Source organism: Podarcis muralis, chromosome 16 (genome assembly GCF_964188315.1).
Source record: "Podarcis muralis chromosome 16, rPodMur119.hap1.1, whole genome shotgun sequence".
In the NCBI taxonomy this organism is placed as follows: Eukaryota; Metazoa; Chordata; class Lepidosauria; order Squamata; family Lacertidae; genus Podarcis; species Podarcis muralis.
In genome coordinates, this window is record NC_135670.1 from 157,620 (window position 1) to 178,005 (window position 20,386).

Consider the following 20,386-nt stretch of genomic DNA (forward strand, 5'->3'; position numbering starts at 1 on the left):
AGGGGGTTGGACTGGATGACCCCCAGGGTCCCTTCCCAAAAGGAAATATTTACCAAAACAATAATAATATGAATAAATACAATATAGGTGTATACAGTGGCACCTCGGGTTAAGTACTCAATTCTTTCCGGAGGTCCGTACTTAACCTGAAACTGTTCTTAACCTGAAGCACCACTTTAGCTAATGGGGCCTTCCTGCTGCCGTTGAGTGATTTCTGTTCTCATCCTGAAGCAAAGTTCTTAACCTGAAGCACTATTTCTGCGTTAGCGGAGTCTGTAACCTGAAGCGTCTGTAACCTGAGGTACCACTGTACATATATATATCTAGCTTCTGGGTGGCGGAATTGGAGGGCGCACGTCTCCCTGAATTGTTGGATCCAGTCCAAGCTAGACTTCCTCCCGGTTCGGCCGCGCTTCTCACGACAGCCCCGCCGTGTAGGCCTCGGCGCCGCCTGAGGCTGAGGCGCAGGCGCGGGAGAAAAAGGCGGGAGTTTCGGCGCTCAACCGCCGCCTCCCTGACGGCGACAAGTTCCCGCTCTTCTCGCTCAAAGCGAAGGTCGCCCGTTCAGTGGCCGCCGTGCGGCGGACGAGCGTGGAGCGCAGCCAATCCAGAGCCGCAGAGGAGGCCCGGCCGCTCTCGCCGCCGCCCAATCGCGGGGCTCGGAGGCGTGGCCTCTCCGGGCGCGAGGGAAGGAAAACAACCAAAGCCCGCCGAGTTTCTCAGAGGGAGGGGCGGGGCTTCCTCGGGAGGGCGGAGCCGTGGCTGCATGCGCCGGCCAATGGGCGCCGAGCGGGGCGGGGCGGCGCTTCCAGAGAGTTCCTCTCGAGGAAGGAAGCGGTCGGAGCGGCGGAGGGTGAGTGAGGCGCTCCTCGGACGCCTGGGTCCTTTCCCCTCTTCTCCCTCGCCACGCCCCCTCCTTCCCCGGACGCCTGGGTCCTCTGGTGGCGGGGGGGGGGGCCTCCTCGGACGCCTGGGTTCCCCTCCTGCCCTCACCCACAGCCGCTGCTGTGAAAATCTCCCTTCTCAGGCCCTGGCTGGCTGTATTGACGTCTCTATTTATTGTGTTTCTTTATTTCATAAAATGTACACACCGCTAGAGTGCAAAACAACAGCCCTCAAATCGGATTACAGAAATATAAATAAATCAAGAAAAATATACGATGGTACTTTAAAACATACGGAAAGTCAACATATTAATACAGAGTCTAAGGATCTGGTTGGACTTACCTAAATAATAATGTATTTAAAAAAATGTATTTTTAAAGAAAGGGGTTTTTTTGTTTCTGTTTTTCTTTTTTAGCTATGGGGTTTTTTTTGCCTTCGTTATTGTGTTATTTGTTGTGCCTTTTTAATTCTTAATTTCTTACTGTATAAGCCGCTTTTAAATATTTCACTGGGGGAGGTTGAGGATTTAGGGGGCAAAAACCCAGGCGAGGCTCTTCTGGTGGTGGCCCCTTGGAGGCTCCCACTCGTGTGGTTTTTTCCTTCTTCATTAGAGGCGTTGAATAAACTTCCTTTATCACCTGATGAGAAACTAGGGCCCAGGAAATCTCCTGTAAATGCCATAATAAACTTTGTTCAGTCTTTAAGCTGGAGCTGCAAAAACCTTGCCTTGATTTCCGCTGCAACTTTGGCTACTTTTGAGGAGTCCTAGTTGGAGAGAGAAGGTCACACACAGAGAAAGCAAACAAGACATCCTGTTGTTGTCCCTGGCTGATAAGAGTCTTCCTTTCCTCTCCCAAACTCCTCCTCACGTGCCTCTGGAAGGGAGCCCAGCTGACCTCAGGGGGACTTGCTCCCAGCTCAGGGCGCGCAGGATTGCAGCCTGGGTCCTTCCTGGGGGAGTATTCTCACTATAGGGCAACCAGCCATGATGTTTCAGCAGCATATTTTTAAAATGACTTGTTGCAGATAAAGCTGAAGCAAAATAGGCTCTGCCCGTGGGCAGCGTACAACTTCCTGTCTCATTTAATTGTGTTGTTCCTCCATGCATCTTTCTTGGGCTTGGACTAGATGACCCTTGGCTTCCCTTCCAATTCTATGACTCTGTTGCTGAAGTAACCTTAACATGGTTAACGGAGAAATCTGAGGGCTCCCTTGGACAGAAAACAAGGACACCAGCCAGGAATACCAGAGCAAAACAGCAGCCAGTCAGCTTGGTCTTGATTGAAGACTGTCAAGACAGGACTGTCAAGACTGTCAAGACAGGAAGCCCCCAACAAAAGAGAACCCAAACTTTTATTAGCTGCTCATCCCCATGTTACACCCCCCCAAACTACATCACTCATACATCTTGGTTACATCACGAAAGGGGAGGTCTGGTGGCAGTAATCTGAGCATCCTGGACTCTGCCCCATGGTCCCCCTTGCCCTCCACCAAACACCCATCAAGTGGAACAAAAGAGATCTTTACATTTCCCTGTTTCCCAGCCAAGTTAATCCCACCCTTTTGCCTTCATCTGGGTTTGGTATTTCTGGAATGGCTACCTGTCTGGCACTCAGGTATCAGGATGCAAGGGATTCTCACTCAGGCAGAGGGGCTGCTGAGGAGCTGAGCTCACAGGTCTATAGGAATTTCTGAAGTTTTCCCAGTGAGCCAGTACAGAGACACATTGATCAGTGAATTCTTACATTTGGTATCGTGCAGCAAAGGCCCTTTGACTAGATAGGAAGAAACTGTGATGAAGTGTTTTGTGGGGACAAGTCACAAAAGTGATGGTGCTGGTTTTGGTAGTGGGCTGCATGTGCAGGATATCTGCTGGAGGGGCAACCCCCTCCCCCCGAACCTATACATAAATTCCTGCAACAACACACTGTCACTCTTTTTACACCAGTTTTCCAAGGATGATTCAGGTTCCTTTTCAGCCTTGACCCTCTCCATGGCGGGCCAAAAAAGACACACACTGATCCAAAGTCAGTTGGGAGCAATGCTTCTGAATCCCAATTGCTGGAAACCACAGGAGGGAAGCGGGCTCTTGTGGTCGGATCCTGCCTGCCAGTTTCCCACACAGCTGGTGGACATCCCAGGAAGCTGCATGGTGGAAGATTCAGGACAGATGGAAGGAAGCCCTTATTCACACAGCATGTAGTTAAACTATGGAACTGGCTCCTGCAGGTGGCAGTGAGGACTACCAACTTGGATGGCTTTGAAGGAGAATTATACGAATTCATGAGAGCGGGTATTTATGGCTACGAGCCGTGATGGCTGTGCTCTGCCTCCTGAATAAGAGCTGCTGGGAACTGCAGGAGTGGGGGCGGGGAACGACCCACTTGTGGGGTTCCCACAATAAGCATCTGGTTGGCCACTCTGGTTAGCCCCCTCCCTTTGGCCTGAACCAGCAGCCAGACTCTCCTTATGTCCTTACGGAGCCTCCAGTTCCAGAGGCAGTCTATCTTGGTTCCTAGATTCTTTGTGGACTATTTGGCCACTGTGAGAACAGGAGGCTGGACTAAATGGGTCATTGGCCTGATCCAGCAGGCTCTTTGAGTGCTCTTGTCCTCTGTAAACTTGGCCCAGCCTCTGTGCAGATGCAGTATTTGAGGAAGGGACGCAGCTTTGTGGCAGAGCATCTGAGAGTCTGGGGTTCAGTTCCTGCTGGCGTCTCCAGGTGGGGCTCTGAAAGCAGCCTTGGAAAGAGCCACTGCTGCCAGCTAGTGTAGACAGTCCTGGTCTGGGTGAACCAGCGGTCTGACTCAGTGTAAGTCAGCTTCCTTATTTGTTGGGGTGCAGCTGAGGTGTTACTTGCTGGCCCTGATGCTGTTGCTTTAGGGTGCTGACTGAGCAAACAGGATGCAGCCTGGCTGGGAGGGGGAGGATTGTCCTGCGAGTCTTGCTCTCCTGCTTGCTCAGTCTGTCTCGACTTGAGCAAGAACTGAAGCTGACTGCAACGGATTGCAGCAGCTGATTGAACTTCTGAGGAAATCTATTGCACCCTGCTCCTTTACCAAATAGGGCAACCCAAGGCACATTTCCTAGAATTGTAGAAGAGTCAGAAGGGACCTTCAGAGTCATCTAGTCCAACCCAATGCAGGAATCATCTGGCAAGGGGCCACCCAGCAAGCAGTTGTGCAATGAAAAGCAACCACAGGCGCCCCTGCCTGGGCCTCCATCGCGCAGCCGTGCCCAGAGCTTGTTCCAGGGATGCAGGGAGGTGCTGCTGGCACCTCAGGCGCTCACACCGCAGCCACAGTCTCCGCGTGCCGTGCTGGTCACGCTTGTGGGAGCCTGTGGTGGCGCCTGGGCTCTTTCTGGGTGCAGCTGCAAGCGCCCAGAGAACCTGTTTGGCTGGATGCCGGCCGGGGTAGGCCAAGGAGGGAAGGAGAGGAGTAGAAGCCACTCTGGGCTGGGGCAGCTCCACAGACCTGCCCCTAGAAAGCTGTTTCTGCTCCCAGCCGCTGAGAGGCTCCTGCTCTGCTGAACATGAGGCAGTGCGTTCCTATTTAAATCAACCATTTATTCAGAACCACAAGGACTGGAATCTTGCTTTATTTTAAGGGGGAGGACTCTAGCTGAGTGCAGTGTTAGAAATTAGCCAGGTGCATTTTGTCACGGGTCCCGTGGTGACCACGTGGAGATCTCTGGATGCCAGGCTGGCGACTGGGGAAAGCAAAATGTCACTTAGAGAAGGATCTGAAATACTTTCCTTGAAGGTGGAATTTGTCTTTATTCTGGATTGCTTTATTTGATGTTTTAATGTGCTGTAAACTGCTTTGAGGGGACGCGGGTGGCGCTGTGGGTAAAAGCCTCAGCGCCTAGGGCTTGCCGATCAGAAGGTCGGCGGTTTGAATCCCTGCGGCGGGGTGAGCTCCCGTTGCTCGGTCCCAGCGCCTGCCAACCTAGCAGTTCGAAAGCACTCCCGGGTGCAAGTAGATAAATAGGGACCGCTTACTAGCGGGAAGGTAAACGGTGTTTCCGTGTGCGGCTCTGGCTTGCCAGAGCAGCGATGTCACGCTGGCCACGTGACCCGGAAGTGTCTCCGGACAGCGCTGGCCCCCGGCCTCTTGTGTGAGATGGGCGCACAACCCTAGAGTCTGTCAAGACTGGCCCGTACGGGCAGGGGTACCTTTACCTTTACCTTTACCTTAAACTGCTTTGAGATTTGTTCTTCAAAATATAAAGCGGTATAGAAATAACAACAACAATAAATTTTCTTGAAAAAAGGCACCGAGACATTCCATTCTGGCGACCGTAACCCAGGTTTAAGGTGCCATTTGGCGATTAAATTATATGTTTGAGTTTCTAATGCTGGCTGAGTGGTAGGGCACCTGCTTGGCGTGCAGAAGGTCCCGGGGTCAGCCCCCAGCAGCATCTCCAGGCAGGGCTGATTCCTGGTCTGAAACCCTGGAGAGCTGCTGCCAGTCCGGGTAGACGATACCAAGAGCAGCTTTGTATGTCCTCGGATGGATGGGGACATAGGAGGCAGCCTCATATTGAGCCAGGCCGTTGGCCCTTCTAGCTCAGGATTGCCTGCCCTGACTGGCAGCAGCGGCTCTCCAGGGTTTCAGACCAGGATCCAGCCCTCCATGGAGATGCTGTTTGGGACTGAAGCTGCCTGGCTGCCTGCGACCTTTTCTCCCAACTGGAGGGTGGAGCGGATGCCCAGCTCTCCTGCCCAGTCCTTGGGTTTCCCCAGAGTGAGATAGCCTGGCCTCTTTTGGCCGAGAGTGCAAAGCTGTGCCGTCAAGGCCAGGAGAGCTCCTCCCACGTTTCCTTCGAGGCCTGCTTTGAACCAGGCGCTGAACATGCGGAGAATTCCTTTGAATGTAAGAGCCTGGCTGCTGCTGGATCAGGCCAAAGGGGGGGAGGCCTCTAGTCCAGCCTCCTGTTCTCTACGGTGGCCGACCAGGTGCCCCTTATGGGACACCTGCAAGCAGGGTGCAAGCGCAAGAGCAACTCTCCCAGCACCTGGGATCCAGGAGCATGGCTGCCTCTCCGCTCTGGAGGCAGAGCACGGCCATGGGGACTAGCAGCCCTCCATAGCCCTCTCCTCCAGTCTTCCCAGTTGGTGGCCCTGGCTGCCTTCTGCAGGAGGGAGTTCCACAGTTGAATTCTGTGCTGCATGAAGAAGTCCTCCTTTTTCTCTGTCCTTTATCCTCCAACATTCAGCTTCTCTGGGTGCCCACCACTTCTGGTGTCGTGAGAGGGAGAAAACCTTTTCTCCAGGCACAGGGCTGAGTTTGCCTCTGCCTGCTTTTCTCTCTCTGCTTTCTTCATGCCGTGCATAATCTTATAAACTTGCAGCATGTCGTCTGTCCTGTCGGATTTGTTTTGGCTCATTCACGAGTGGAGCGTGGAAGTCGGACAGGGTGTTGCGTTTGCTTGAAAGGCTTTCAGGAACAAGGCTTTAAAGTGCTGAAGTTGAAAAGCTTTAAGGAACAAACAAATCCCTGTCTTGCATTTGCGTTGCCTTTGTTGTGGGGCAGGATCAGACCCTGAAATCTGCCATCCCAAAGCTTTTCCTTGCCGACTCCCCTGTGCGCTGCTTCCAGTGTGGGGCAGCATTTTTTGCCCACGGAGGAGCTTTTCTGCCCTTGAACAGGAGCCTCAGGCCAGCCAGGTGGGGCAGCCCTGCACACCCAGCTTTGCCTGGGAGATCAAAGGCCAGTGTGGCCTCTGTGCGCCTCAGAAGTGGCTCTCTGAGTTCTTGGTTTCTTGCTTGTTCAGGGTAATCTGGGAAGTCGTCCTGGGAAGAAGAGTTTTTCCCAGGCTCCCTCCCCAAGACTCCCCGTCTGGGATGCGGCTTGGCTTTTTTTGCCATGTGGACTCCTGGCAGCCCTCCCATTCATAGGATCATAGGCTTGTAGCGTTGGAAGGGGTCCCATGGGGTCTTCTAGTCCAACCCCTGCATTTGCTCACCTGGAATCTCAGGAAGCTCCCTTTGACCAAATCATCTTACACTGGCCGGCCGCAGTGGTTCTTCAGAGTTTCGGAAGCAGGACGCTCCCAGCCCTACTCAGAGATGCCGGCTCTGCCCATTGAGCTGTGGTGCTCCTTCCCCAAACCTCACCCAGGCAGGCCAGGATAAGTGAATGGGCTTGCAGCCCTGTTCACCTATTTATTTAAGAGATTTCTTACCCGCCCTTCTCTGTAAGGTCCCAGGACGGGTTGCAGTGACATAATCATTCCACTAAAAACAAGAGAGGTAGGGCAGTTCGTGGAAAGAAATGCAAGGACTCTGAGCAGAAACAGCAAAGCGGGAGGGCTGAGCCCCACACAGAAGTGCTGTCCCAGGGCAGGTGCAGAGGCGTGTCTGCCACCCCTGGCGGGACCTGACTCAGGGTGGTGCCAGACGCAGCTCTGTGGGGTGAGAGGTTCACCGCTTAGGGGCAGCGACAGAGAAGGCCCCCGACCATCATTCCCTCCACTTCTGCAGCTGACCGAATGGCCAAGAGGGCCCCCCGACTTACAGCGGGGCCCCAAGTGACTTGCCCAGGTATCTGCCCTCCGGCAGGACCATACTAAGCAGCCCCTGTTGCTTGGCACAAAAACCGCTTCCGTCTTCTACATGCAAAAGGGCAAGAGGGGCTCAGCATCTGAGTACCCTAGGAACCCAAGAAGAACCTCCTGGATCAGGCCACCTCCCATCTATTCCAGCATCCTGTTCTCACAGTGGCTGAGCAGTTCCACAAGCAGGATTCGAGACCCCTCTCCTTGGTTGTGGTTTCCAGCAACTGGTGCTCAGAAGCCTTGCTGCCTCCGACAATGGAGGCAGACCATAGCCATTGTGGCTAGTAGCCCCTGAGCCTGAAGCCCTGGAGAGCTGCTGCCAGCCAGGGCAGACATTACTTGGCTGAATGGACCAGTGCTCTGACTGGGTGACAGAAGGCAGCTTCCTCCGTGTTGGATGATATCCAGCCCCTTCTTCCGTCAGCTGAGTTGACGTATAGCGTTCCTTCAACAGTGGAACAGCCTACTCCTTTTGGAGGCTTTTAAAATCGAGATTAATCAGGGATTCTTTAGCTGCGGTTCCTGCAGTGCAGCGGGGGTTGGACTAGATGACCCTTGGGTGCCTCCCAGCTCTACAGCTTTATGCTTCCTTCAGGGCTGGACAGCATCAGTGGCCCTCCAGGACTTGTGGGGACGACACTGTCACGGCTGAGCCTGTCTGCTGGGAGTCCAGCACCCCCTGGAGGGGGCGGCACCCAAGTTTGCCAGAGGGCTTTGCAGAATGAGGCTCTTCTCCTTTTGCAACCTGTGGCCGCTTGGCTCCTCTTGGGCAAGGCCTTCGCAAGGGAGTTTTTCTGCTGACTCGGTGCTGCCAAAAGAGCTGAGGGAAGCAGGGCACCCAGAGACGACCCTCCTCCAGCTGTTTGGAGGAGCTTTGGGCAGAGAAGAGGGGGCAGCCCCTTGGCCCTCCAGCAGCCCACATGAACTACAGTCCTCTGCCTGCGTGTGCTTCCAAGGGCTGGAGCGTGGCCCTTTGGGGCAGGCCCATCGTGATTTTAAGCGATTTGATTTAAATCAGATCCACCCTGCTGATCTGGATGGGCCAGTGGTCTGATCCAGTCGAAGGCAGCATCCTCTGTTCCTAGATGGACCAATCGGTCTGAGGAAGATGCTCTTGTTCCCAGTTGAGGACTAGAATCTTACTTTATTTCCAGGGGAAGAGAGTGACAGGCGGCCCTGGCCAAAGTGTGCCGCAGGCGGGCGGGGCCAGGCTGCTTCGTTAGCAAGTGGCAATTAAGGCCTTAAAGGAGGGCTTGGTGTGCTGGGTTGCGCAGCGGACGGAGAGGAAAGTAGGGCAGGGGAATCTTGCTTGGTCCGGGCTTTTTTTTGGTGCTGCTGCTGCTGCAGCTCCCGTCCCACGCCCTCCGGGGCTCAGGAGGCATTCACGCTCGCCCTGTGAGGCGGGCCAGGTAATCAGCACCTTTGGGATCTGACGCACTCAGCCCCGCCACGCCCTCCTGCTTCCTCCAACCGGTCCGTCCGCACAGGGAAGAGAGAGAGGAGGAGGAGGAGGCACTCTTAATTGGGAAGCCGCAGCAGCAGGGCACTGGCAGCCCCACCTGCCTGACAGGTGTCTGCTTGGGGGAAGAAGGCCAGCGAGACTCTCTGGGAGCCAGCCCAGCCATCAAAGGGGCCACTTCTCCTTTTACTGTCCTTTCCCCTCTCGGATCTCTTGGCATCCTGGGGCTTTCAGAAGAGCTGCTTCTGTTTTCCTGAATGACCCCCAGGTCCTCTCTCTAGGGCAAGGGCTCTCTCTGGGCTTGGACAGGTGAGGCCGGGGGGGACTTGACACTGCGCGACGCTGAGCCGCCTCAAGGAAGATGGTGAAGGAAACCGGGTACTACGATGTGCTGGGGGTCAAGCCCTGCGCCACGATGGAGGAGATCAAGCGCGCTTACCGGCGCCTGGCGCTGAGGTACCACCCAGACAAGAACCCCAGTGAGGGGGACAGGGTAGGTGCCGGGGGGGGGGGGCTGGGCTGGGCGGGTTGGACTACATGACCCTTGGGGGTCCCTTCCGGCTCTCCCGTCCTCTGACTCGACACCTTCTCTCCCTCCCCAGTTCAAGCAGATTTCCCAGGCCTACGAGGTGCTGTCGGACCCCCACAAGAGGTCGATGTACGACCGCGGGGGGGAGCGGGCCATGAAGGAAGGCGGCAGGGGCGGCTTCGGGCCCCCCATGGACATCTTTGACCTGTTTTTCGGAGGCGGGCCCCGCACCCACGGTCCCCGCGTGGAGAGGAGAGGTACTTGGGGGCAAGGGGAGGGGGGGCTGGCCGGGGGGGGGGGGCTTTGCTTCCTCTGGTAGACAGGCTCCTGCTGAGAAGGCTGTGCTTGGAGGAGCAGAGTCAGGCTCCATTGTCATTTATTTATTGAATCTTCCACTTTCCTGCTCAGGAAGCTCTCACCCAGACACCTTCTTTGAGTCCTAAATTTATTTGCTGTTTTTAAGCATTTTGAATAATCTTTGGTGTCACCTTGAGACGGTTGTATAGAATGAATCGTGAAAATGGAAAAACAGAAATGAATCTTGTGGCCACTTTCCGTTTGGGAAGGCGGTTTGTGGTTCACGGGCCATAAGGGAGAAGTGGGGTGTGGGAACGCCCCCCCCCCCCCGAGAGATGGCAGCATCACCCTGAAACTTGGCTGCTTGGTAGCTCGGAGGGAGGGGAATCTTTCTTAAGACAGGTGTGGGGATCCCCAAAGGCACGCTTCCCACCCCTTCACCACTGACCTGTTCCACATCAATATTTTAGTGTGGCAGCCCCTGCTCTGTGGAACTCCCTGCCTCTTGACGTCAGGCTGGCATCGTCAATGTGCTTTTTATGGCAGCTGCCAAAAAAACCACATTTGTTTAGACAAACCTGTATCCAGACATGTAGAACGTTGGTGTATGCTTGTTTTTAGTTTATTCCTGATTTTAGTTTTAAATGTTTCAAATGGTTGTTTTTGCTGATAAATTTTATTCCTTTCTTCGTAAACCTCCTGAGGCTTTTCTTTGTGTGCAAATTTTGTGAAATAGATGCATGCCTCCCCGTGGGCCCCGCTAGCTGCTTGGGCTGGTGGCAGTTGGGCTCCAACAGCGTCTTGGAGTTCCACAGATCCCCATCCCTGGCCCAAACAAATCCCTGAGAGCCGATGATCTGGTCTGGCCTTCCTGAGCTCCATTGTCACGGATAGGCTCACTGAGGCCCGTTGATTCCAAGGGTGCAACTGAGTTGGACCCCTGCCATCACAGAGCAAGGAGGGTTGTGTCGCTGAGCTTGTTTTGGATTGAGTTGTTGTTGTTGTAATGGATGGATGTTTTTGCATGGTGCGTAGAATCAGCCACCCAGCCCAAGCCCTTGCAGTGCAGGAATCACAACCATAGCTGTCAACGTTTCTCTTTCTTAAGGGAAATTCCCTTATTCCAAATAGGATTCCTCACAAGAAAAGGGAAAAGTTGACAGCTATGATCACAGCTAAATACCCACACGGCGTATGCTGCTGGAGAGAGGCTCTGAAAGATCTGAAAAGACGTTTAGAAACACCTTTATATTATTACTAAATGTACTCCTATTCTGCCTGGGATTCAAGGCGGCTTCTGACATTTAACAACATCATTCTAGAATACAGAGTAATAAAAGCAAGCAATAGTTAGAACACAGATAGAACCCGTCATTAAGCTGCAGCGATTTGCCCAGCGGATCTGCATCGCCTGCCCCAAAGGCCTGTCTGGACAGGAAGGTCTCAGCCTCTGGCGGCTGGATAACAAAGAGGGAGCCAGTTTCGCTTCTCTCCACAGTAGTCATAATGAGGATAAGCACCAGTCCATTGATTTCAGTGGGTCTCCTCTGAGTAGGACTTGGTGGCTGGATGTAACCCGGAGGGTGGGGGGCTGTGCTGGTGCCCCCTTCAGACTGGCCCAGGCTGCCCTTCTGGTCCTCCTCTTCCTTCCAGGGTGAAGGGTGTGACTCCTCCCCCCCCCCATCCAAGCTCCCAGTAATTGCATCCTGTTCCCTTTAGATCTCTGAGAAGGCTTTGCCGGCTGCCTAATTGCCCTGAGTAACCCTCTCAGAAATGCTGCCTTCCTGCCGACAGGGAGAATTGCAGCTTCAGGAGTGATGCCATGTGGCCCTGGGGACTTCTCAGCAGCCTGCAGGTGGGGGCGCTGGATGGGCAAAGAGGGGGTGATATCGCATAGGCCCCTCTGCTGATCCGTACAGGCCCCTCTGTGAGAGCCAGACTTCCTGAGAGTGTCAGACTTCGGCCTGGGTGGGACCTGGGTTCAAATCCTCCCCATGAAGCTCTCGCTGGGTGTGACCTTGGGATAGTCCCCGCCTCTCAGCCCTGGCCTCCCTCACAGGGTTGTTGCTGTGGGGATTAAATGAGATGGGGCAGAGCCATATTGTTATAATATTTATTTATATCCCACTGAGGGTGACTCAAGGCTGCTTACAGCTAAAATAGAAACAGCTAAAAGCATTGAGGGGTGGGAAGCAATAATAATAAAAAAACCAATTAAACGTTGAGACATAGAAATAAAATACCTGATCTATTAAAACATACGGATCATTACAATAAAAGTATGCAAGCCACCTGGAGCTCCTGGGAGCAAAAAGTGGGTCAAACATGCCAATAAATCAATCAATCCTGGTGGAAATTCCCTAGAGGGTAGGACCCAAAGCAGTGGATTCAAATGGCAAGAAAAGAGATTCCGACTTAATCACCAGGAAGAGCTTTCTGAGAGTGCAAGCCGTTCCCCAGTAGAAAGGACTTTCTCAGAAGGTGGTGGACTCTTCTACCTTGCAGGTTTTAAAGCAGAGGTTAGGGGGCCACCTGTCAGTGATTCTAAGGTTTATTTACTTTATTTCATAAAATTTACACACTGTTTGATTGTTAAGTGACTTAAGACAGTAAAATCAAGGAAAAAAACTACCACCCTACTTTAACACAGACAAAAGTTAAAATACTGAAACAGAATAAAATTAACTCAACTTTCATTCTAGGAACAACCGTTTAGAAATTGGTGCCTGGGTTTTGAGTTTTCCTCATCCCTCCCTGTGCCTTTTCCCTTGTGTGTCGTGCTGGGTTTTCTTTCCAAACAAGACTGTAAGCCTGCAAGGAGGAATGGTCTTGCTTTGCTCATATGTCAGCCGCTCTGGGAGCCTTACGGGATGAAGAGCAGGACGCAAAAGGCCCCCAAATAAACAAACGGTAGCTCCTTGGTGAACAGCAAGAGGTTTCTGATGCTGTGGCCTCCTTGTTTCAGGGAAGACGGCCGTCCACCAGCTGTCAGTGACCTTGGAGGACCTGTACAATGGCGCCACGCGGAAACTCTCCCTGCAGAAGTCCGTCATCTGCAAGAGCTGCAACGGTGAGTGAGGAGGGGCAGGAGTGTGTGGCGGGGGCTCCTTTGGGTGATGGAACTCCCTTCCGCAGGGGGCGGTGAGGATCGTCAACGTGGACGGCTTTAAAAGAGGATTAGAAGAGAAATTCATGGAAGAGGAGAGGGCTTCAAGGGCTGCTAGTCAGAGACAGCAATGATTCTGAATCCCAGGGGCTGGGAACCGCAGGAAGGGAGAGTTGCTCTTGTGCTCGCGTCCTGCTGAGGAGTTTCCCATTAGGGCCCCTGGGGGGGACGGGATGTTGGGTTAGTTGGGTCCCCCTTGACTTCATCCGGCAGCCAGGCTCTTCTTAGAGTTTTGTAGAGCCTCCAGGTCCAGAGGCAGTCTATCTGGATTCCTAGCTTCTTAGGGGCATTTGGCTGCTGAGAAGAAGAGGCTGGACTAGAAGGGGCCCCTTGGGTCTGATCCAGCTGTGGGGCTCTCCTGATGTTCTTGAGACTGTCAGATCAGGGACGGTTTCCTCCCACGCCAACGGCCTCCCGCCAAGCCGTTTCTGTTTCCTTCCCAGGCCGTGGAAGCCGGGAAGGGCTGGACACGCGGTGCCCCAAGTGCCACGGCTCTGGCGTGGAGGTCATCGTCCACCAGCTGGGGCCCAACATGGTCCACCACATCCAGACGATGTGCTCGCAGTGCAAGGGCCAGGGGGAGTGGCTGAGGGCGCTGGACCGCTGCCTGGCCTGCAACGGCAGGAAGGTCATCCGAGAAAAGAAGATCCTCAACGTCCACCTGGACAAAGGTGAGCGAGCCCCGCAAGGTCCTCTCTGCAGGGCTGGCAGGAGCAAGGCAGGGGGAGAGCCTGTCCGCCCAGCAGTGGCACCGAGGGGCAAATTGGGGGGTCAGCTTGTTCCTTGGGGTTTGGATGTATCTCTCTTGATGCCAGGAAGGGAGAAGCTGGCCTGCACCGTTTGGGATTGTGTCCGGTGCATCGTCTGCCGGGATGGAAAGGGAGCAGAATTAATAGGGTCTAAAGAGATTTGCTTACAAGAAAAACCCACTTTCCCCCCCCCTTTTTTTAGCAGAAAACGGAGCCACATTTGGCCCATCAGAAAAACGAGGCCTCCCAAACTTTGTTTGTTGGGTTTCTATCACACCTTTCCTCCAAGGAGCTCCAGGTGGCAGACACAGGTCTCCCTCTCCTCACTTAACCCCCACAACAGCCCTGCAAGGCAGGCTAGGCTGAGAGCGGGTGACTGGCCCAAAGGCAGCCAGTGGAAGCTTTGTGGCCGGGTCGGGATTCGAACCCTGATCTCTCCCAGGTCCTGGTCTGACCTCAAGTCACTGGGCCACCACTTTTTATCTCAAAATGGCTTCACCAACCAAAACGTCACAAAACTGCAGCAAGCTTCTGAAGTTTTTTGTTTTTTTTAATGATGTTTTAATTGAATTTGGTTCTCCAGAACTCTTTGTCAGGCAGAATTAGCGGGTGGGGAGGGAAGAACCTAAGAGCTCATGGAAGGATTAGGCTGGATTTTTGTGTAGGCTTGGCTCCCCGGTGGGGGCGGGTGGCCGGCTGAATCAGTCCCTCCCAAGCCCTGCAGAAGCCTGGTTGCCTCTGCCTGGGATGAAGAGTCTCCATGTGGTCACACCCACACCTGGCATAACACCAGCTCTGAGAAATGGAAGACTGACTTGTCACCCAGCCCTGAAATGCTGCTCAGAGAGCGGCCTCAAAAGCACACTTGAACGGGGAAGCTGCAGTTGTCGTTTTCATTTATGGGAAGGGGCCTGTTTTATGAGATGCCCTGCGCATCTCAATTTCCCAAGGCTCACGGCCTTGATAAATTGCAAGCCCAAGCCCCAATTATTTATTGATTTTTTTTTATAAGCCTGGCATACCTTCACCCAGAGATCATAAGGCGGTTTACAGCATAGAAACACAAAATGCATAACATAATAATTAAAGAATAACTTCCTGCCAACACTTTCAAAAGGCCGTAGATGGTTTAATTGGCCGAGGACCTAGTTGAAGAGGAACGTTTTCGCCTGGCGCCTAAAGGTTTATAAGGAAGTCGCATGGGGAGCCTCCCTGGGGAGAGCATCCCACAAACAGGGAGCCACTGCAGAAAAGGCCCTGTTCTCGTTTTGCCGCCCTCCGGACTTCTCATGGAGGAGGCACACAGAGAAGGGTCCAGGCTGTTTCATGTGGGAAGAGGCGATCCCTGAGGTATTGCAGTCCTGAGCCATTTAAGGCTTTATAGGTCAAAACCAGCCCTTTGAATTGGGCCTGGAAGCTAATTGGCAGCTAGTGCAGCCGGGCCAGGATTGGCATTATATGCTCAAACCGCCTTGCCTCCCTGAGCGACCTGGCCGCTGAATTCTGCACCAGGTTCACAGTACAGTGTAAAAGCAGGCAAAATGTCCTAATCGTTTCAAGTGTCTGCTTTGTGACTGCTGAGAGCCCAACAAGCCAGCGCAGAAGGAGACTGAGAGATAGAAGGCAGCCGGGTCAGCGGTGGTTTTCTGGCCTCCGTGCAGCTCTCTCCTCCCTCCTGCAGGGATGGCCGACCGGCAGAAGATCACCTTCCACCAGGAAGGCGACCAGATGCCCGGCTTTGAGCCTGGCGACGTGGTCATCGTCCTGGACCAGAAGACGCACCCCATCTTCCAGCGCCAGGGCAGCGACCTCATCATCAAGAGGGAGGTGAGCCTGGTGGACGCCCTGTGCGGCTGCCGGCAGATCATCCACACCCTGGACAACAGGAAGCTGCTGGTCTCCTCGCGGCCAGGTGAGCGCAGGCGGGGAGAGGGGATCCGGGCCTGGGGGGGGGGGAGAAGGAGCCACGTTTGCCCATGAGAGTGAAATGGAGAAACGGCCCTTTGCTTTAAGCAGGGCCTGAAATGCTAGGAGGGGGCTTCTGAGTCACCAAAGGGCTGCCAGGCTTTAGGGGGGGAGGTGTTTGGCATCTGCCTGCCAAGTCTGTGGACTTTCCTGCCCTGGCCCTTTGCATGTGCCCAAGTGATGCTCTGAGAGGTGGAGAAGTTGGCGTCCGGCTCTTCCTCCAGGCCTGGGAACATCAGAAAGGAGGAGGAGGAGGAGGAGGAGCCTGCTGGATCCGCCCCACCTGGTCCAGCATCCTGTTTGCACAGTAGCTGACCAGATGCCCCTTATGGGAAAGGCCTGGAGCAGGACCTGGGCACAAGGGCTCTGTCTCCCCTCCTGCCATTTCCAGCAACAGCTTTCCAGAAGCAGGGCTGCCTCTGACTCCTCGCTAGGAGCCATCAGGGGCCCTCTCCTCCCTCCTCTGTGAATTTCTCCCATCCTCTTTTAAAGCCATCCAGGTTGGTGGCCGTTGCTGCCTCCTGTGGCAGGGAGTTCCAGAGTCACGTGAAGTGTAGTAATTATACTTGTCAGAGTAGTGCAGAAGTTGCCCCAGGTCCTTTGACCCTTTTTATTAGTTCTCTTTGTGTCTCCTAGAAAAGACTGCGCAAGATAGAGTTTAAAAATAACATGACTTTTACTTGGTATGCTGAAACATATTTACATGAATTTTGTGTGTGTGTGTGAATGTGACTAACATTGACAGACTGATTCTGAGGCACAGAGCAGCATGACACAACAGCTGCTACTCTCACAGTTAAAGCTCCCTCTCTCGACAGACAATTGATAACGGACCTCGCTGAAAACATTTCCACCTATTTCCTGTGAATGAGGAAGCCCCTGGGGCAGCAGACTTTCTGCTTGGGGGAGCCTCTCCACCCCCTTGGTCATTTTGGCGGCCCATTCCTGCCCTTTCCCCAACTCTGCCCTCTCTCTGCCCCTCAGGAACCATCATCAAGCCTGGGGAGGCCAAGTGCATCCCCAACGAAGGGATGCCCATCTACCGAAATCCAACGCAGAAGGGGAAGCTGATCATTCAGTTCCAGGTACTGGGGACGCCAGGGAGCAAGCCGGGAGGGGGGGGCATTCAGGCTTAATCCAGAGAGAGAGGGACAGGGAGCTGGGGGGGGGGGGGCTTGCTGCAAACCAGTCACCGGCTATGCTTCATAGAATTGTAGTTGGGATGGATCTATTCCAGCCCCTTTGCAATGCAGAGTCTCATGCTCCTTCCCAGTTTATCATTCCATCTTTTCTAAGGAAGAGCTTTCGGAGGGAAAGACTGGGGGGGGGGGGATTCCCTGGAAAGGAGGTGGGCCCCCTTTCGCTGGAGGTTTTTAAGCAGAGGTCTGTCAGGGATGCCTTGGCTGCGATTCCTGCACCCCTTGGGGTCCCTTCCAGCTCTGCAGTCCCGTGATTCCCCCTCTCTTGCCAGGTGAAGTTCCCGGACCCCGGCTGGCTGCCCCCTCACCAGCTGCGCCAGCTGCAGTCCTTCTTCCCTCCCCGCGAAGAGGTGATGGCCACAGAAGACACCGAGGAGGTGGAGCTGCGGGAGCTCTTCACCCAGCCCCACTTCCAGGAGAGGGGCTTCCACCACGAGGACGACTTTGAGGACCCCATGCGCCACAACGTCCAGTGCCACACGTCGTAGCACCGCAGACTGAGCCCCGCGGGGCCTTGGGGGGGGGCTGGCGAGAGGCCTGGAGGAGCCCCCGTCACAGCGCCTGCCGGCCAGGGACAGGCCAGCCCCACTCCTGCCCTCCCTTTCCCTGCTGGATGTGCCTTCAGCCTGAGTTGAGGAGGGGCCTGGGGACCCCTCCTGGCAAAGGGCCCCTCCCTGGCCCCCGGCGCCATGGACTTCGCCATCATTCCTGACCCCGTTGCCTTGTTTCCCCTGTTCCGGAAGGGGCAAAGTCTGGACAGTTTTTCAAAGCGGTTGGTGAGCCCCAGAGCGCTCCAGGAGCCCCTTGGGGGTGTGGGGTGGTAGAGTAGCCTGGGGGTGGGGGTCTTTCCTGGGATGCTGGGCTAGGAGGCCAGAAATATCTCCTGTTTCCCCCCAGTTGGTGCGGCCGCATAACTCCCTCCCTTCCAGGGCACCTGGAATTCAGAATCCCAGAGGGAAGGATGGGCTGCCCTCACTCCTGATTCTGCATCCGTTTGCCTCCTTGGCAGGTTTCTTTTGGTGCTGGGCCTTGGTGTGTAGAATGAGGGGCGTCTGCAGAGGGGGGGGGGCAGCAGGCCTTGTGGGTGACTCTGGGAAGAGATTGGGGCCAAACCACACCCAGTCTCCTTTGCTTTCTGAACCTGTTTGGAGACACCGTTTGCACCCTTCTCTGGGGGTTTGGCGTTCCTGTTTTCATCGCAGGGCTGGGCTTCCCTGAAGGTGGTGGGGTCCCACTCTGGCCACTTCTGGGCCCCCCAAACAGTCATGCCCTCCTCCTTCCACCTGCTGCCGTCCTGCAGAGGGTTGGCACCTCCCTGCCCAGTCACCCAACAGAAGCAGGTGAGGGTCAGTTTGGCAGTGGCCGAGCCCCACATCCCCCTGGGCTGGGACTCCTTACTGAGGCTGCTCCAGCCCCCAAACCTTGCCCCCCACTCCGGCTCCTGGACTGGCTGGAGCAGACCCCCCTTTTGGGGAGAAACGACTATTCCCCGTGGGATAATTTTGTGGGTTTCCTTACTCCGAATAACGTGTAATTTCAAGCACCCGAAAGGTCTCACGATGGCCGCTCATCCTTGCAAGAGACTCCATTTTACAGGCGGGCAACTGAGGCTGGGGAGAAAAGGCTCATGGGAAGTCTGCGGAAGGATTAGGCTGTATGTATGTGAGGGGAAAGGCGGATGTGGGGGTCTGTGCCCCCATGTTTGTAAGAGGCTGGGGGTGGGGATCATGCAGGGCTTCTGGAATATCTCGCTGAATGGTGAACGATAGAGCGTAGGTTGGGTGCTGAGGGTCTAAATCTGTAGGCAAGCAGCTCATCAGGAAATCGGAACTACCTGAAAACAAGTTAGGTCTGTATCTCAGTCTTTCTTTCTGTGTCCTGTCGTAGAATAAAGAGCCAAGGTGGATATTCACAGTGTGGTGAGTGAGGAGAGTTTCAGAAAGCCTGGTTTGGCCCAGCTGGGCAGGGGATCCCACCCCCCAAAACTGGGACAGAGCAGCTCCGAAGGGACAGTTTTTGCCAGCAGGGGATGAAAAGCTTTATGTTCTCCCTCCTCCTGCATTGAAGAGGGTTGGACTGGATGACCCTTGGGGTTCCCTCCAGCTCTACAATTCTGTGATTCTTCTCTCCCGCCTTGGTTCTCCTAACTCTCGGACCTCCCACCACTCATTCGGTGTTATTTTTAAGCACGTTAATTGAAAAAGGGCTCCTGGCTGTGCTCTGCCGTCAGAGCTGGAGGCAGCGAAGCTTCTCAAGAACTCCAGTTGCTGGAAACCTCTGGAGGAGAAAGGGACATCGGGCACGGATCCTGCTTGCAGAGTTTGAGGATCCTGGACTAGATCCCGCAGGGATCTCACGTTCTTATGCTTCTGTGTGGCAGCAGATTCCAGGAGAAGCAATATGGCCAGAGGCATGGCTTGCCCAGCCCCCTAATCCTTGGGGTGGGGGCTTGCCCCATGCAGTAGCAGTGAGGTCTCAAGTGCTGTAGGACTTCTCGGGAGCAGAGAGAGGCCTCAAAGGGCAAGGAACCCGACATCTCTGGGGACACAGGCCAGCCTCGGAAAATGGAGCCACACTCCTGCTCAGAAAAACAGGGCAGCCCAAAGGCAGATGGGTATTTGCAGGGGGAGAGGGGACCCCAGAGAAGCCCAGCGACCCCAGCCTGCCTGCCACCCTGCCTGTGATGGCCCTGCAGTGCCAGCCGTGGCCTCCAGAGGGCAGTGTTGGCTCAGCAAAGATCCTGGCTCGCATTCTAGCACATGGGTTGGGCGGGCAGAGAGGGGCAAAGCGGAGAGGGGGGCCCTTTCTTGGGAACTGCCTGAGCTGCTAATTCTCTGGCTGGCGGGTAGCAGGAAGGAGCCCATTTGCACTGGGGGGGCGGGGCGAGGTGGAAGGCAGTTGTTTCTGGTCTGAGCCCCGAGGCAGGAGCAAGCGGGGTTTAACTCTTCCTCCAACAGCTTACAGCTATCCCGGGTCTAAATACCCAGCAGCAGACCCGGCGCCGTGGGGCGCATGTTCCGAAACATGTCGGCTGGCCTACGGTTTCGCCAGAGCGCCGCTTGCTGGCCAGGCACTCTTTGCATGCGCAGAGGCGAATTGGGGTACCAGATGGAGAGGAGTTAGCGCCCCCTTGCAGCAGAAACGGCAGCGGGCCCGTCACGCCCTCGGAGCTGAGGACAGGAGCTGCCCTTGAATTGCAGGAAGATAGATAGATAGATAGACAGACAGACAGACAGACAGACAGACAGATAGATATAGATCCTGCCGTGTGCGTGAATGGGCTTACCAATGCCAAGAATTCTGTGTTATCCACCACCACTGGACTCTGCACGCCACCCCCCAGTAAATTGTCGCTGCTACTAAGGCAACGGCCACTTTTTTGTTCTGTTTCCCCCCGTTTCCTTTCCTTCTCACCTGTTCTCCCCCTCCTCCGCCGGTGACGAAGAAGGTTGCATTGCAGGGGGTTGAGCTAGATGACCCCCGGATCCCAATGTCTTCCTTGAACTCCCAGGGAGAGAGACTTTGAGGCCAGGGCAGCTCCTTTCACAATAAACGGCGTCGCCTTCAAGGTGCCAC

The 20,386-nt window shown here is 54.7% G+C and overlaps 1 protein-coding gene across 1 annotated transcript; it reads left to right on the top strand.

Moving 5' to 3' along the window:
• Positions 1-743: 743 nt before the first annotated feature.
• Positions 744-18,718, top strand: LOC114587200 (dnaJ homolog subfamily A member 1-like). The gene is made up of 8 exons (XM_028711213.2): positions 744-853; positions 9,187-9,398; positions 9,508-9,691; positions 12,697-12,801; positions 13,341-13,568; positions 15,328-15,558; positions 16,596-16,696; positions 17,083-18,718. The coding sequence occupies exons 2-8, from the start codon at positions 9,267-9,269 to the stop codon at positions 17,296-17,298; spliced, it is 1,197 nt and encodes a 398-aa protein (XP_028567046.2). The 5' UTR covers positions 744-853; positions 9,187-9,266; the 3' UTR covers positions 17,299-18,718.
• The last annotated feature ends 1,668 nt before the right edge of the window (positions 18,719-20,386 follow it).

What these genes read in the sequence shown, in the direction of transcription:
- LOC114587200 (XM_028711213.2), top strand. Translation starts at nt 9,267, where the DNA reads ATGGTGAAGGAAACCGGGTACTACGATGTGCTGGGGGTCAAGCCCTGC. An exon ending in TCCCCGCGTGGAGAGGAGAG is followed by an intron (nt 9,692 to 12,696) that starts GTACTTGGGGGC and finishes TCCTTGTTTCAG; the next exon opens with GGAAGACGGCCGTCCACCAG. An exon ending in CAACGTCCACCTGGACAAAG is followed by an intron (nt 13,569 to 15,327) that starts GTGAGCGAGCCC and finishes TCCCTCCTGCAG; the next exon opens with GGATGGCCGACCGGCAGAAG.